Source organism: Oncorhynchus masou, chromosome 11 (assembly GCF_036934945.1).
Source record: "Oncorhynchus masou masou isolate Uvic2021 chromosome 11, UVic_Omas_1.1, whole genome shotgun sequence".
Taxonomy (NCBI): Eukaryota; Metazoa; Chordata; class Actinopteri; order Salmoniformes; family Salmonidae; genus Oncorhynchus; species Oncorhynchus masou.
The window spans coordinates 28,129,797-28,147,858 of NC_088222.1; the positions used below are offsets into that span (position 1 = coordinate 28,129,797).

General features: G+C 44.0%; 1 protein-coding gene across 2 annotated transcripts in view; it reads right to left on the reverse strand.

Moving 5' to 3' along the window:
- Positions 1 to 18,062, reverse strand: part of LOC135548418 (androgen receptor-like) — a 59,718-nt gene that overhangs the window by 27,038 nt on the left and 14,618 nt on the right. For both annotated transcript variants that reach the window (XM_064978004.1, XM_064978003.1), the window contains exon 3: positions 16,305 to 16,421. In XM_064978004.1, coding sequence (XP_064834076.1) covers positions 16,305 to 16,421 — 117 coding nt within the window. The remainder of the gene's footprint in view (positions 1 to 16,304; positions 16,422 to 18,062) is intronic.

Sequence of the window (18,062 nt, forward strand, 5' to 3'; positions counted from 1 at the left end):
ACCTATTTGTATTGAAAGGTGGCTGTCCCAAACTCCTAAACTCCTTAACACTATTATTAATGATTTTATCTTTTTTTTAAACACTGCTATTTCAGTAGAACATATTGAATTGTTATATTATTACACTGAAATATACTGATCTAATTAGTAGTTTTGTTTATTGTTAAACATCTTTTTTTAAATGCTGTCCCACCTTTTGATGTCACTACCGAAATACACACACTAAAAGAGTGTAGAATGAATGCGTCATAAGTCAACCAATATCACCAGGTGATGGCACATCACCCAACCCACCACAATATGCCTTTTACTAACAGAAGCATCATAAGACCTCTGTAGTAGACTATTCAATTTCTCTCTTTCAAAGCACTGGAAACCGAGCAGAAAATGCTGTGCTCTAAAGATGGCATCGTAGACACACATACATTAGAAGATATTTGTCGATCTGATTAGAAACAAACAGTATGCTCACAACCTTAATCTCCTAAATGATGTCACTGGTGTATTTTGTTAGAATTGAGAAATACACTATTGTTCAAAATGTTGGGATCACTTAGAAATGTCCTTGTTTTTGAAAGAAAAGTTATTTTTTGTACATTAAAATAACATCAAATTGATCAGAAATACAGTGTGACATTGTTAATGTTGTAAATGACTATTGTAGGTGGAAACGGCTGATTTTTAATGGAATATCTACATAGGCATACAGTGTCACGTTCTGACCTTAGTTCCTTTGTTTTGTCTTAGTTTTAGTATGGTCAGGGTGTGAGTTGGGGAGGGCAGTCTATGTTCTTGTTTCTATGATTTGGGATTTCTGTGTTTGGCCTGGTATGGTTCTCAATCAGCTGTCAATCATTGTCCCTGATTGAGAACCATACTTAGGTAGCCTGTTTTTACCCTTGAGTTGTGGGTGATTATTTTTCCGTTTCAGTGTTTGCACCATTCGGGACTGTTTCGGTTTTCATTTTGATTCTCTCGTTCTTTTGTATTTTGTATTCATTTTCCATTAAATCACATTATGGATACATACCACGCTGCATTTTGGTCCTCCGATCCTTCCTACTACTCCTCGTTAGAAGAGGAAGAAGACTATTACATACAGAGGCCCATTATCAGCAACCATCACTCCTGTGTTCCAATGGCACATTGCGTTGGCTAATACAAGTTTATCATTTTAAATTGATCATAATTGATCATTAGAAAACCCTTTTGCAATTATGTTAGCACAGCTGAAAACTGTTGTTCTGCTTAAAGAACCAATAAAACTTGCCTTCTTCAGAATAGTTGAGTATCTGGAGCGTCAGCATTTGTAGGTTTCATTACAGGCTCAAAATGGAAAGAAACAAAGTACTTCCTTCTGAAACTCATCATTCTATTCTTGTTCTGAGAAATGAAGGCTATTCCATGCGAGAAATTGCCAAGAAACTGAAGATCTCATACAACGCTGTGTACTACTACCTTCACAGAACAGCGCAAACTGGCTCTAACCAGAATAGAAAGAGGATTGAGAGGCCCCGGTGCACAACTGAGCAAGAGGACAAGTACATTAGAGTGTCTAGATTGAGAAACAGCTGCAACTTGATGAGCGGGAAACGAACGATGCCAGTCAGCCTGCACAGCCGGCCCATTGAAAGCCTATAGACGATTAAATTAACAATAATCTGATGAGTAACAATATTAGGCCTATCAGTTGTCAAATTGGACATTAAGAAAAACACTATGTCCGATGCAAACCAAACACCTCTCATCACCCCGAGAACAACATCACCAGTCCCTGCCGATGTTTTTCATCGGTAGGGACTGGGAAACTGGTCAGAAATGAAAGAATGATGTATGGCACTAAATACAGGGAAATTCTTGAGGGAAACCTGTTTCAGTCTTCCAGAGATTTGAGACTGGGATGGAGGTTCACATTCCAACAGGAAAATGACCCTAAGCATACTGCTAAAGCAACAATTGAGTGGTTTAAGGGGAAACATTTAAATGTCATGAAATGGCCGAGTCAATGTCCAGACCTCAATCCTATTGAGAATCTGTGGAATGACTTAAAGATTGCTGTACACCAGCGGAACCCATCCAACTTGAAGGAGCTGGAGCAGTTTTGCCTTGAAGAATGGGCAAAAATCCCAGTGGCTAGATGTGCCAAGCTTATAGAGATATCCCCCAAGAGACTTGTAGCTGTAATTGCTGCAAAAGGTGGCTCTACAAGGTATTGACTTTGGGGGCTAAATAGTTATGCACGCTCAAGTTTTCTGTTTTTCTGTCTTATTTCTTGTTTGTTTCACAATAAAAAATATTTAGCATCTTCAAAATGGTAGGCATGTTGTGTAAATCAAACTATACAACCCCCCCCCCAAAAAAATATTTTAATTCTAGGTTGTAAGGCAACAAAATAGGAAAAATGCCAAGAGGGGTGAATACATTCGCAAGCCACTGTAGAAGTAGTTCAGCTCGTCTGGTAGGCTCGTGTCACTGGGCAGATTTCGGCTGTGCTTCACTTTGTAGTCTGTAGTGGTTTGCAAGCCCTGTCACATCCGACGAGCATCGGAGCCGGTCTAGTACGATTCGATCTTAGTCGAAACACTTTGCCTGTTTGATGGTTCATCGGAGGGCACAGCAGGTTTTATTATAAGTTTCTGGGTTAGAGTCCCGCTCCTTGAAAGTGGCAGCTCTACACTTTAGCTCAGTGCGGGTGTTGCCTGTAATCCATGGCTTCTGGTTGGGGTATGTACATACGGTCACTGTGGGGACAAAGTCATTGATGCACTTATTGATGAAGCCAATGACTGATGTGGTATACTCATCAATGCCATAGGTAGAATCACGGAACATATTCCAGTCTGTGCTAGCAAAACAGTCCTGTAGCTTAGCATCTGCTTCATCTGACCACTTTTTCACTGGTGCTTCCTGCTTACATTTTTGCTTGTAAGCAGGAATCAGGAGGATAGAATTATGGTCAAATTTACCAAATGGAGGGCGAGGGAGAGCTTTATACTTGTCTCCGAGTGTGGAGTAAAGGTGGTCTAGAGTTTTTTTTCTCCCTCTGGTTGCAAATTTAACATGCTGATACAGTGCCTTGCGAATGTTTTTGGCCCCCTTGAACTTTGCGACCTTTTGCCACATTTCAGGCTTCAAACATAAAGATATAAAACTGTATTTTTTTGTGAAGAATCAACAACAAGTGGGACACAATCATGAAGTGGAACGACATTTATTGGATATTTTAAACCTTCTTACCAAATCAAAAACTGAAAAATTGGGCGTGCAAAATTAATCAGCCCCTTTACTTTCAGTTCAGCAAACTCTCTCCAGAAGTTCAGTGAGGATCTCTGAATTATCCAATGTTGACCTAAATGACTAATGATGATAAATACAATCCACCTGTGTGTAATCAAGTCTCCGTATAAATGCACATGCACTGTGATAGTCTCAGAGGTCCGTTAAAAGCGCAGAGAGCATCATGAAGAACAAGGAACACGCCAGGCAGGTCCGAGATACTGTTGTGAAGAAGTTTAAAGCCGGATTTAGATACAAAAAGATTTCCCAAGCTTTAAACATCCCAAGGAGCACTGTGCACGCGATAATATTGAAATGGAAGGAGTATCAGACCACTGCAAATCTACCAAGACCTGGCCGTCCCTCTAAACTTTCAGCTCATACAAGGAGAAGACTGATCAGAGATGCAGCCATGAGGCCTATGATCACTCTGGATGAACTGCAGAGATCTACAGCTGAGGTGGGAGACTCTGTCCATAGGACAACAATCAGTCGTATATTGCACAAATCTGGCCTTTATGAAAGAGTGGCAAGAAGAAAGCCATTTCTTAAAGATATCCATAAAAAGTGTCGTTTAAAGCCACAAGCCACCTGGGAGACACACCAAACATGTGGAAGAAGGTGCTCTGGTCAGATGAAACCAAAATTGAACTTTTTGGCAACAATTCAAAACATTATGTTTGGCGTAAAAGCAACACAGCTCATCACCCTGAACACACCATACCCACTGTCAAACATGGTGGTGGCAGCATCATGGTTTGGGCCTGCTTTTCTTCAGCAGGGACAGGGAAGATGGTTAAAATTGATGGGAAGATAGATGGAGCCAAATACAGGACCATTCTGGAAGAAAACCTGATGGAGTCTGCAAAAGACCTGAGCCTGGGATGGAGATTTGTCTTCCAACAAGACAATGATCCAAAACATAAAGCAAAATCTACAATGGAATGGTTCAAAAATAAACATATCCAGGTGTTAAAAAAGTTTGAAATATCCAATAAATGTCGTTCCACTTCATGATTGTGTCCCACTTGTTGTTGATTCTTCACAACAAAAACACAGTTTTATATCTTTATGTTTGAAGCCTGAAATGTGGCAAAAGGTCGCAAAGTTCAAGGGGGCCGAATACTTTTGCAAGGCACTGTAGAAATCTGGTAAAACAGATTTAAGTTTCCCTGCATTAAAGTCCCCGGCAACTAGGAGCCTCTGGATGAACGTTTCCTGTTTGCTTATGGCGGAATAGAGCTCATTGAGTGTGGTCTTAGTGCCAGCATCGGTCTGTGGTGGTATGAGGACAGCTACGAAAAATACAGATGAAAACTCTGTAGGTAGATAGTGTGGTCTACAGCTTATCATGAGATAATCTGCCTCTGGCAAGAAAAACCTAGACTTCCTTAGATATTGTGCACCAGCTGTTGTTTACATTTTTTCAAATCAAATCAAATGTATTTGTCACATACACATAGTTAGCATGATGTTAATGCAAGTGTCGCGAAATGCTTGTGCTTCTAGTTCTGACAGTGCAGTAATAACCAACGAGTAATCTAACCTAACAATTCCAAAACTACTACCTTATACACACAGGTGTAAAGGGATAACGAATATGTACATAAAGATATATGAATGAGTGATGGTACAGAACGGCATAGGTAAGATGCAGTAGATGGTATTGAGTACAGTATATTCATATGAGATGAGTAATGTAGGGTATGTAAACAAAGTGGCATAGTTTAAAGTGGCTAGTGATACATGTATTACATAAAGATGCAGTAGATGATATAGAGTACAGTATATACATTTTTTTTTCATTTTTTAAATGTATTTCACCTTTATTTAACCAGGTAGGCTAGTTGAGAACAAGTTCTCATTTGCAACTGCGACCTGGCCAAGATAAAGCGTAGCAATTCGACACATACAACAACACAGAGTTACACATGGAATAAACAAAACATACAGTCAATAATACAGTAGAACAAAAGAAAACAAAAAGTTTATATACAGTGAGTGCAAATGAGGCAAGTTAAGGAAATAAATAGGCCATTGTGGCGAAGTAATTACAATATAGCAATTAAACACTGGAATGGTAGATCGGCAGAAGATGAATGTGCAGGTAGAGATACTGGGGTGCAAAGGAACAAAATAAATAAATAAATGCCAGTATGGGGATGAGGTAAGTAGATAGATGGGCTGTTTACAGATGGGCTATGTACAGGTGCAGTGATCTGTAAGCTGCTCTGACAGCTGGTGCTTAAAGCTAGTGAGGGAGATGTGAGTCTCCAGCTTCAGAGATTTTTGCAATTCGTTCCAGTCTTGGGCAGCAGAGAACTGGAAGGAAAGACGACCAAAGGAGGAATTGGCTTTGGGGGTGACCAGTTAGATATATCTGCTGGAGTGCGTGCTACGAGTGGGTGCTGCTATGGTGACCAGTGAGCTCAGAAAAGGCGGGGCTTTACCTAACAGAGACTTGTAGATAACCTGTAGCCAGTGGATTTGGCGACGAGTATGAAGCGAGGGCCAACCAACGAGAGCGTACACGTCGCAATGGTGGGTAGTGTATGGGGCTTTGGTGACAAAACGGATGGCACTGTGATAGACCGCATCCAGTTTGTTGAGTAGAGTGTTGGAGGCTATTTTATAGATGACATCACCAAAGTCGAGGATCGGTAGGATGGTCAGTTTTACGAGGGTATGTTTGGCAGCTGGATTTAATTTTGGATTGGAGATGCTTAATGTGAGCGGAAGGAGAGTTTACAGTCTAACCAGACACCGAGGTACAGTATTTGTAGTTGTCCACGTATTCTAAGTTAGAGCCGTCCAGGGTAGTGATGCTGGACGGGCAGGCAGGTACGGGCAGTGATAGATTGAATAGCATGCATTTAGTTTTATTTGCGTTTGATAGCAGTTGGAGGCCACGGAAGGAGAGTTGTATGGCATTGAAGCTAGTCTGGAGGTTAGTTAGCACAGTGTCCAAGGAGGGGCCAGAAGTAGAGGTGGATCGGAGAATCACCAGCAGCAAGAGCAACATCATTGATGTATACAGAAAAGAGAGTCAGCCCGAGAATTGAACCCTGTGGCACACCCATAGAGACTGTCAGAGGACTGGACAAGAGTCCCTCTGATTTGACACACTGAACTCTATCAGAGAAGTAGTTGGAAAACCAGGCGAGGCAATCATTTGAGAAACCAAGGCTGTCGAGTCTGCCAATAAGAATGTTGTGATTGACAGAGTCGAAAGCCTTGGCCAGGTCGATGAATACGGCTGCACAGTAATGTCTCTTATCGATGGCGGTTATGATGTTGTTTAGAACCTTGAGCGTGGCTGAGGTACACCCATGACCAGCTCTGAAACCAGATTGCATAGCAGAGAAGGTATGGTGGGATTCGAAATGGTCAGTAATCTGTTTGTTAAATTGGCTTTCGAAGACCTTAGAAAGACAGGGTAGGATAGATATACAGTGCCTTGCGAAAGTATTCGGCCCCCTTGAACTTTGCGACCTTTTGCCACATTTCAGGCATCAAACATAAAGATATAAAACTGTATTTTTTTGTGAAGAATCAACAACAAGTGGGACACAATCATGAAGTGGAATAACATTTATTGGATATTTCAAACTTTTTTAACAAATCAAAAACGGAAAAATTGGGCGTGCAAAATTATTCAGCCCCCTTAAGTTAATACTTTGTAGCGCCACCTTTTGCTGCGATTACAGCTGTAAGTCGCTTGGGGTATGTCTCTATCAGTTTTGCACATCGAGAGACTGAAATGTTTTCCCATTCCTCCTTGTAAAAAAGCTCAAGCTCAGTGAGGTTGGATGGAGAGCATTTGTGAACAGCAGTTTTCAGTTCTTTCCACAGATTCTCGATTGGATTCAGGTCTGGACTTTGACATTCTAACACCTGGATATGTTTATTTTTGAACCATTCCATTGTAGATTTTGCTTTATGTTTTGGATCATTGTCTTGTTGGAAGACAAATCTCCGTCCCAGTCTCAGGTCTTTTGCAGACTCCATCATGTTTTCTTCCAGAATGGTCCTGTATTTGGCTCCATCCATCTTCCCATCAATTTTAACCATCTCCCCTGTCCCTGCTGAAGAAAAGCAGGCCCAAACCATGATGCTGCCACCACCATGTTTGACAGTGGGGATGGTGTGTTCATTGTGATGAGCTGTGTTGCTTTTACGCCAAACATAACGTTTTGCATTGTTGCCAAAAAGTTCAATTTTGGTTTCATCTGACCAGAGCACCTTCTTCCACATGTTTGGTGTGTCTCCCAGGTGGCTTGTGGCAAACTTTAAACAACACTTTTTATGGATATCTTTAAGAAATGGCTTTCTTCTTGCCACTCTTCCATAAAGGCCAGATTTGTGCAATATACGACTGATTGTTGTCCTATGGACAGAGTCTCCCACCTCAGCTGTAGATCTCTGCAGTTCATCCAGAGTGATCATGGGCCTCTTGGCTGCATCTCTGATCAGTCTTCTCCTTGTATGAGCTGAAAGTTTAGAGGGACGGCCAGGTCTTGGTAGATTTGCAGTGGTCTGATACTCCTTCCATTTCAATATTATCGCTTGCACAGTGCTCCTTGGGATGTTTAAAGCTTGTGAAATCTTTTTGTATCCAAATCCGGCTTTAAACTTCTTCACAACAGTATCTCGGACCTGCCTGGTGTGTTCCTTGTTCTTCATGATGCTCTCTGCGCTTTTAACGGACATCTGAGACTATCACAGTGCAGGTGCATTTATACGGAGACTTGATTACACACAGGTGGATTGTATTTATCATCATTAGTCATTTAGGTCAACATTGGATCATTCAGAGATCCTCACTGAACTTCTGGAGAGAGTTTACTGCACTGAAAGTAAAGGGGCTGAATAATTTTGCACGCCCAATTTTTCAGTTTTTGATTTGTTAAAAAAGTTTGAAATATCCAATAAATGTCGTCCCACTTCATGATTGTGTCACACTTGTTGTTGATTCTTCGCAAAAAAATACAGTTTTATATCTTTATGTTTGAAGCCTGAAATGTGGCAAAAGGTCGCAAAGTTCATGGGGGCCGAATACTTTCGCAAGGCACTGTAGGTCTGTAGCAGTTTGGGTCTAGAGTGTCACCCCCTTTGAAGAAGGGGATGACCGCGGCAGCTTTCCAATATTTGGGAATCTCAGACGTTACGGAAGAGAGTTTGAACAGGCTAGTAATATATGAGATGAGTAATGTTGGGTATGTAAACGTTATATTAACATTATATTAAGTAGCATTGTTTAAAGTGGCTAGTGATATACACTGATCAAAAAAATAAAGGGAACACTAAAATAACACATCCTAGATCTGAATGAATGAAATATTCTTATTAAATACTTTTGTCTTTACATAGTTGAATGTGCTGACAACAAAATCACACAAAGAATTGTATCAACCCATGGAGGTCTGGATTTGGAGTCACACTCAAAATTAAAGTGGAAAGCCACACTACAGGCTGATCCAACTTTGATGTAATGTCCTTAAAACAAGTCAAAATGAGGCTCAGTAGTGTGTGTGGCCTCCATGTGCCTGTATGACCTCCCTACAACGCCTGGGCATGCTCCTGATGAGGTGGCGGATGGTCTCCTGAGGGATCTCCTCCCAGTCCTGGACTAAAGCATCCGCCAACTCCTGGACAGTCTGTGGTGCAACGTGGCGTTGGTGGATGGAGCGAGACATGATGTCCCAGATGTGCTCAATTGGATTCAGGTCCGGGGAACGGGCGGGCCAGTCCATAGCATCAATGCCTTCCTCTTGCAAGAACTGCTGACACACTCCAGCCACATGAGGTCTAGCATTGTCTTGCATTAAGAGGAACCCGGGGCCAACTGCACCAGCATATGGTCTCACAAGGGGTCTGAGGATCTCATCTCGGTACCTAATGGCAGTCAGGCTACCTCTGGCGAGCACATGGAGGGCTGTGCGGCCCCCCAAAGAAATGCCACCCCACACCATGACTGACCCACCGCCAAACCGGTCATGCTGGAGGATGTTGCAGGCAGCAGAACGTTCTCCGCGGCATCTCCAGACTGTCATGTCTGTCACAGGTGCTCAGTGTGAAACTGCTTTCATCTGTGAAGAGCACAGGGCGCCAGTGGCGAATTTGCCAATCTTGGTGTTCTCTGGCAAATGCCAAACGTCCTGCACGGTGTTGGGCTGTAAGCACAACTCTCACCTGTGGACGTCGGGCCCTCATACCACCCTCATGGAGTCTGTTTCTGACCGTTTGAGCAGACACATGCACATTTGTGGCCTGCTGGAGGTCATTTTGCCAGGCTCTGGCAGTGCTCCTCCTGCTCCTCCTTGCACAAAGGCGGATGTAGCGTTCCTGCTGCTGGGTTGTTGCCCTCCTCCACGGCCTCCTCCACGTCTCCTGATGTACTGACCTGTCTCCTGGTAGCGCCTCCATGCTCTGGACACTACGCTGACAGACACAGCAAACCTTCTTGCCACATCTCGCATTGATGTGCCATCCTGGATGAGCTGCACTACCTGAGCCACTTGTGTGGGTTGTAGACTCCATCTCATGCTACCACTAGAGTGAAAGCACCGCCAGCATTCAAAAGTGACCAAAACATCAGCCAGCATCATGCTGTGCCCACACAGTTTCTATCGGATTGAGGTCAGGGCTTTGTGATGGCCACTCCAATACCTTGACTTTGTTGTCCTTAAGCCATTTTGCCACAACTTTGGAAGTCTGCTTGGGGTGATTGTCCATTTGGAAGACCCATTTGCGACCAAGCATTAACTTCCTGACTGATGTCTTGAGATGTTTCTTCAATATATCCACATAATTTTCCTACCTCATTATGCCATCTATTTTGTGAAGTGTACCAGTCCCTCCTGCAGCAAAGCACCCCAACGACATGATGCAGCCACCCCCGTGCTTCACGGTTGGGATGGTGTTCTTCGGCTTGCAAGCCTCCCCCTTTTCCTCCAAACATAACAATGGTCATTATGACCAAACAGTTCTATTTTTGTTTCATCAGACCAGAGGACATTTCTCCAAAAAGTACCACCTTTGTCCCCATGTGCAGTTGCAAACCGTAGTCTGGCTTTTTTATGGTGGTTTTGGAGCAGTGGCTTCTTCCTTGCTGAGCGGCCTTTCAGGTTATGTCAATATAGGACTCGTTTTACTGTGGATATAGATACTTTTGTACCTGTTTCCTCCAGCGTCTTCACAAGGTCCTTTGCTGTTGTTCTGGGGTTGATTTGCACTTTTCGTACCAAAGTATGTTCATCTCTAGGAGACAGCTGCGTGATCCCATGGTGTTTATACTTGCGTACTATTGTTAGTAACGTGGTAACTTCAGACGTTTGGAAATTGCTCCCAAGGATGAACCAGACTTGTGGAGGTCTAAAAAAGAATTGCTGAGGTCTTGGCCGATTTCTTTTGATGTTCCCATGATGTCAAGCAAAGAGGCACTGAGTTTGAAGGTAGGCCTTGAAGTACATCCACAGGTACACCTCAAATTGACTCAAATTATGTCAATTAGCCTATCAGAAGCTTCTAAAGCCATGACATCATTTTCTGGAATTTTCCAAGCTGTTTAAAGGCACAGTCAGCTTAATGTATGTAAACTTCTGATCCACTGGAATTGTGATACAGTGAATTATAAGTGAAATAATCTGTCTGTAAACAATTGTTGGAAAAACGTCTTGTGTCATGCACAAAGTAGATTTGCCAAAACTATAGTTTTCATGACTCCAACCTAAGTGTATGTAAACTTCCAAGTCATTGTGCGGAGTTACAGGTTAGTCGAGGTAATTTGTAAAAGTGAATCGTTCGGGTGGCAATTTAATTTATTCAGTTTTTCAGCAGTCTTATGGCTTGGGGGTAGAAGCTGTTAAGGAGCCTTTTGGTCCAAGACTTGGCATTCCGGTACCGCTTCCATGCGGTAGCAGAGAGAACAGTCTTTGACTTGGGTGACTGGAGTCTTGGACAATTTTTGGGGTCTTCCTCTGACACCACCTAGTATATAGGTCCTGGATGTCAGGAAACTTGGCCCCAATGATGTATTGGGCCTTAGGCATTCCCCTCTGTAGCACCTTATGGTCGGATGCAGTTGCCATACCAGGCGGTGATGCAACCGGTTAGGATGTTCTCGATGGTGCAGCTGTAGAACTTTTTGAGGATCTGGGGACCCATGCCAAATCTTTTCAGCCACCTGAGGGGGAACAGTTTTTGTCTTTCCCTCTTCATGACTGTCTTGGTGTGTTTGGACCATGATAGTTCGTTGATGATGTGGACAACAAGGAACTTGAAACTCTCAACCCACTCTACTTCAGTCCCGTCGATGTTAATGGGGGCCTGTTAGGTCCTCCTTTTCCTATAGTCCACGATCAGCTCCTTTGTCTTGCTCACATTGAGAGACAGGTTGTTGTCCTGGCACCACACTGCCAGGTCTCTGACCTTCTCCCCATAGGCTGTCCCATTGTTGTCGGTGATCAGGCCTACCACTGTTGTCAACAAACTTAGTGATGGTGTTGGTGTCATGGTTGGCCACGACTTCAACAGAGAGTACAAGAGGGAGTACAGGAGGACACTAAGCACACACCCCTGAGGTGCCCCAGTGATGAGGATCAGCGTGGCAGATGTGTTGTTGCCTACCCTTTCCACCTGGGGGCGTCCCGTCAGGAAGTCCAGGATACAGTTGCAGAGGGAGGTGTTTAGTCCCTGGGTCCTTAGCTTAGTGATGAGCTTTGTAGGCACTATGGTGTTGAACGCTGAGCTGTAGTCAATGAACAGCATTGTCGCATAGGTGTTCCTTTTTTCCAGGTGGAAAAGGGCAGTGTGGAGTGCAATTGAGATTGTGTCATCTGTGGATCTGTTGGGGCAGTGTGAGAATTGGAGTGGGTCTAGGGTTTTAATTGAAGGCCTATGACAAAACTATTTTTGTAGGAGATTCTAGTAGGCTAATAAAATCATGTTGATCTCAGCATAAACCAGCCTATTATCTCTGAAGATCCTTCATTTATTGGTGATGGATAGTTTAATTGAACGTTTAGGATACTTTTAAAGAGGTCATATAGGGTACTTCTCAGGTCATATAGGCTCGTGAGATAGCTAGTCCTACTGGTAAGTGTGATCTAAGCAATTCCCTCATGATATCAAGTTACCTCCCTACACATAGGAAGCTCATCCATAAGGCTAGGGAAAGCTTTCCCTAATGGAGGCCGATGCTGGAGGCTCCGGACTGGAGAGCGTCGCTGGAGGCTCCGGGCTGGAGGCCGTCTCTGGAGGCTCCGGGCTGGGCGCAGTCACAGGACTCACCAGGCTGGCGAGACACACAGGAGACCTGGCTCTGGGAGCAGGCACAGGAGTCACCAAGCTGGGGAGACATACAGGAGGCCTCTTCCTTAGCCGAGGCATCGGATACACTGGGCCGTGGAGGTGCACTGGCGGGCTCGAGCGCAGAGCTGGCACCACCCGTTCTGGCTGAATGCCCGCTTCCACCCGGCACATAGAGATATACAGAGATCTCCTCTTTGTATCTGTGCCATTATGGAGTCTGTGACAGCATGGGCAGCATCATTGAGGCCATCTCCATTAAAAAGTCACCATGCTCTACCAACTGAGCTACAGAGGATCACCATGTGGGTAGTCGACAGCAGGGGGGCTCCAACCCTTCAAGAGCCCAAACATTGACATCTATTTGGCCGAAATGTGGATGTCTATAATGTGTTATACTGTACTGTAATTCACTGTACTCTACTGTATTGTATTGTGCTGTACTAAATTGTACTGTACCCTACTCTACTGTACTGTGCCATACTCTACTGCACTCTAATGTACTGTGCTTTCCTGCACTCTGTGCTCTACTCTACTGTACTGTACTCGGGTTTACTCTACTTGAGTATCTTCCAATTGAAGAAAGGGCCCACGGACTCTTGCTCTAGTGGTCTTGGTCTTGGCAATTCTATACTAAAACAAGTTACATCCATCTAGAGTCCTAGATGTATTTATTTATGTGATTGACACTTCATACTGAAACACCTCTTATTTTGCCAAAATAAACATAGGTAAAGGAATAATTAAATGTCTACCAATATAATTCATTAGATCATAACTAATTCAATCGATAAACAAGTTTCAGATTCATACAATCAACATTAAACATTTTACAGAAAACAATAGAGATTATATTTCTCTAGGTTTTGAAAAACAGGTAAAAAAAATGTTTTTACTATTTTGTAAATTTTGTATGAAAATTCAATTTCGCAAAGTATCTGTAATAAAAGGTTAATCACAATGATCCCTACTGGTTCTCCCTTTATTGCAACTTTTTTACTATGTTCCAGTATGGAACAAATTTAGTGGAGTGGTAAGGAATTCAGGTAAATATTTAAAATATGCAGAAAGGTAGAGTCATCTCCCAGTGTCTGGTGGAAAGTAGACTGAACCAGGTTTTCCTCATGCTTTTTTGCCTGTGCTTAGCTCCAATCCGTTTATTTTTTATCATGAACAACTCCCCAGTCCTTAACAATTACAAGCATACTCATAAGATGATTGCAACCACCACTATGCTTGAAAATATGGAGAGTGGTACTCAGTAAGGTGTTGTGTTGGATTTGCCCCAAACATAACACTTTGTATTCAGGACAAAACGTTAATTGCTTTGCCACATTTTTTTGCAGTTGTCACACCCTGACCATAGTTTGCTTTGTATGTTTCTATGTTTTGTTTGGTCAGGGTGTGATCTGAGTGGACATTCTATGTTGTGTGTCTAGTTTGTTCCTGTCTCTGTGTTTGCACCAGATAGGGCTGTTTAGGTTTTCTCACGTTTATTGTTTTTGTTAGTCTATTCATGTATAGTTTTGCTTTATTAAAGAACCATGAATAGAAACCACGCTGCATTTTGGTCCGCCTCTCCTTCAAGTAAAGAAAACCGTTACAGAATCACCCACCACAACAGGACCAAGCAGCGTGGTAATGGGCAACAGCAGGAGCAGCGCGAGGAGTACTGGACATGGGAGGATGAGTTGGATGGTAAAGGACCCTGGGCACAGCCTGGAGAATATCGCCGCCCCAAAGAAGAGCTGGAGGCAGACCCCCCGCACCAAACTGTCTCTCCGGCTCATCCTTACAGGTGCTCCCGCCTGTCCAGCGCTGCCGGAGCCTTCCTCCTCTCCAGCGCAGCAGGAGTCTCCCGCCTGTTCGGCGCTGCCAGAGCTCCCGCCCCTCATTACAGAGGCGCCAGAGCTACTCAGCCCAGCGCCATCAGTCGCCAGGCTGCCCAGCGCCATCTGAGCTACCCGTCTGCCCAGCGCCGCCTGAGCCGCCCGTCTGCCCAGCGCCTCCAGTGCCGCCAGTCTGCCCAGCACCGCCAGTGCCGCCAGTCTGCCCAGCGCCGCCAGTCTACAAGGGGCCGCCAGTCAGCCAGGGGCCACCAGTGCCGCCAGTCAGCCCAGCGCCGCCAGTGCCGCCAGTCAGCCAGGGGCCGCCAGTCAGCCAGGAGCCGCCAGTGCCGCCAGTCAGTCAGGGGCCGCCAGTGCCGCCAGTCAGCCAGGGGTCGCCAGTGTCGCCATTCAGCCAGGTGCCGCCAGTGCCGCCAGTCAGCCAGGGGCCTCCAGTGCCGCCAGTCAGCCAGAGGCCGCCAGTCAGCCAGGGGCCGCCAGAGCCCCTCAGCCCAGAGGCGCCAGAGCCCCTCAACCCAGAGGCGCCAGAGCCCCTCTGTCCAGAGCTTCCGCCCCTCTGTCCAGAGCTTCCGCCTCTCTGTCCAGAGCTTCCGCCCCTCTGTTCAGAGCTTCCTCCCCTCTGTCCAGAGCTTCCGCCTCTCTGTCCAGAGCTTCCGCCCCTCTGTCCCGAGCTGCCCCTCTATCCCGAGCTGCCCCTCTGCTTCCGCCCCTCTGTCCCGAGCTTCCGCCCCTCTGTCCAGAGCTTCCGCCCCTCTGTCCAGAGCTTCCTCCCCTCTGTCCAGAGCTTCCGCCTCTCTGTCCAGAGCTTCTGCCCCTCTGTCCAGAGCTTTTTGCAATATTTGTATTCTGTACAGGCTTCCTTCTTTTCACTCTGTAAATTTGGTTAGTATTGTGGAGTTCTATAACTACAATGTTGTTGATCCATCCTCAGTTTTCTCCAATCACAGCCATTAAACTTGGTAACTGTATAGTCACCATTGGCCTAATGGTGAAGTCCCTGAGCAGTTTGCGTCCTCTTCGGCAACTGAGTTAAGAAGGATGCCTGTACCTTTGTAGTGACTGGGTGTATTGATACACCATCCATAGTGTAATTAATAACTTCACCATGCTCAAAGGGATATTCAATGTCTGCTTTTCTTATTTGTACCCATTGGTGCCCTTCTTTGCGAAGCATTGAAAAACCTCCCTGGAGTTTGTGGATGAATCTGTGTTTGAAATGTACTGCTCGACTGAGGGACCTTACAGATAATTGTATTTGTGGGGTACAGAGATGAGGTACTCAAAAATCATGTTAAAATGTACTATTGCACACAAAGTGAGTCCGTGCCACTTATTATGTGACTTGTAAAGCACATTTTTCTGCACACCAGTGTTGTAATGCGCCATTATTTGTCTGTCTGTAGCCCGCCTGTTATCTTGCACGATTCTTGCTATTCTCCTTTGACCTCAACAAGCTGTTTTCATTGACTGAATGTTTTTGTTTGTCACACCGTTCTTGGTAAACCCTAGACACTATCGGGCGTTAAAAGCCTAGGATGGCGGCTGTTTCTAAGATACTGGATCCGGCGCCCCCGGCACCGACGATGATACCACGCAACACACCCATTCTAACGTTCAATTGAACAGTAACTGAATGCTTCAATGCCTGTCTGCCTGCTTTATATAGCAACCCACAGCCATGTGACTCACTGTCTGTAGGAGCGATATGTTTTCGTGAACGGGGTGGTGTACCTAATAAACTGGCTGGTGAATGTATGTAACTGTACATTAACAAACTTTTGTCCATGATTATCGATCAGTGAGTGGATGGATGGCTAAGTACTTTGATTATTTCTCATTGACTTAAGAACTTGACATAATAGTTGTATTTACTTCCGAGGGTCATCCCAGCTTCAAAACACCTCCTCAGTCGACATGATGGGCAGTTCTTCCTTCTCAGCTTATCGATGGTGCAGTCATTTCTGCTGGCACACAGGTATTTCTGTTTCCCTAACAAAGATGCAAACAAAGATAAAGATTTAGAATACGAAATTCTACTTTGAATGATTAAGAAAGGTACGTCATGGTTGTAAGTTGTAACATGGTTGTTAGTTACATCATGAATGATTACAGCAGGAACAGTTATACATTTTGCTCTCTTGCTTATCATGTCCGGTGTGATGATCATAAAAAGAAGGAGCTTAGACTATAAAATCTCCTCAGTGTACACACTTTTGTTAAAGAGTACATTGACATGCTCTATAAGTAGCACATTGAAATAATCAAATCTATAATTTTACATGGCATGGTTTGATGGCAGTTTTGCGGCTTCCACTCACAGTTCAATTAAGAAAGGAAAATACTGAACAAAACAAATGAATACCTAGGAGCTGGAAGGCAGCATTTTAGCTGGTGTTTTCTGTTATTTTTATGGCAGAGCATGGTCAATTAAAGAGAAACTATATTGCCTCCAAAAATATTTTGCATCCAAAACTGCCATTGTACTGAAAAAGTAATGGATTAGATAGAATTGTCAGTCAAAGCCTGATTTAACTTGCCTTGGTAGCTCAGAATGTTTGTGTTTAAATCTGATTTCCCAGAGGAGTAAGCTGGGATGAATGTAACTTTAGGCAATTTTGTAAAAAATGACATAGATTTCTGTTGACATATTCCAAATCAACCATACTATGGACCTATGACCACCCAGGGCCACTCATGGCTGCACCCCTGCCCAGTAATGTGAAATCCATAGATTAGCGCCAAATTATTTATTTCAATTGATTGATTTCCTTATATGAACTGTAACTCAGTAAAATCGCTGAAATTGTTTCATATTGCATTTACAGTATTCAGACACCTGGACATTTTCCACATTTTGTTACATTATAGCCTTATTCTAAAATTGATTAAATCTTTTTTCCCCCTCATCAATCTACACACAATACCCCATAATGAAGAAGCAAAAACAGGTTTTTAGACATTATTTGTATTAAAAAAAGGAATTAACTGAAATATTACATTTACCTTAAGTATTCAGACCCTTTACTCAGTACTTAATTGAAACACCTTTGGCAGCGATTACAGCCTCGGGTTTTCTTGGATATGACACTGCAAGCTTGGCACACCTGTATTTGGAAAGTTTCTCCAATTCTTCTCTGCAGATCCTCTCAAGCTCTGTCAGGTTGGATGAGGAGCGTCGATGCACAGCTATTTTCAGGTCTCTCCAATCAGGTTCAAGTCTGGGGTCTGGCTAGGCCACTCAAGGACATTCAGAGACTTGTCCCGAAGCCACTCCTGGATTGTATTGGATGTGTGCTTAAGGTCATTGTCCGGTTGGAAGGTGAACCTTCACCCCAGTCTGAGGTCCTGAGCACTCTGGAGCAGGTTTTCATCAAGGATCTCTCTCTCGCACTTTGCTCTGTTCATCTTTCCCTCGATCCTGACTAGTCTCAAAGTCCCTGCCACTGATAAACATCCCCACAGCATGATGCTGCCACCACCATGCTTCACTGTAGGGATGGTGCCAGGTTTCTTCCAGATGTGACGCTTGGCATTCAGGCCAACGAGTTCAATATTGGTTTTATAAGACCAGAGAATCTTGTTTCTCATGGTCTGAGAGTCCTTTAGGACTCTCTTTTAACTCCAAGCGGG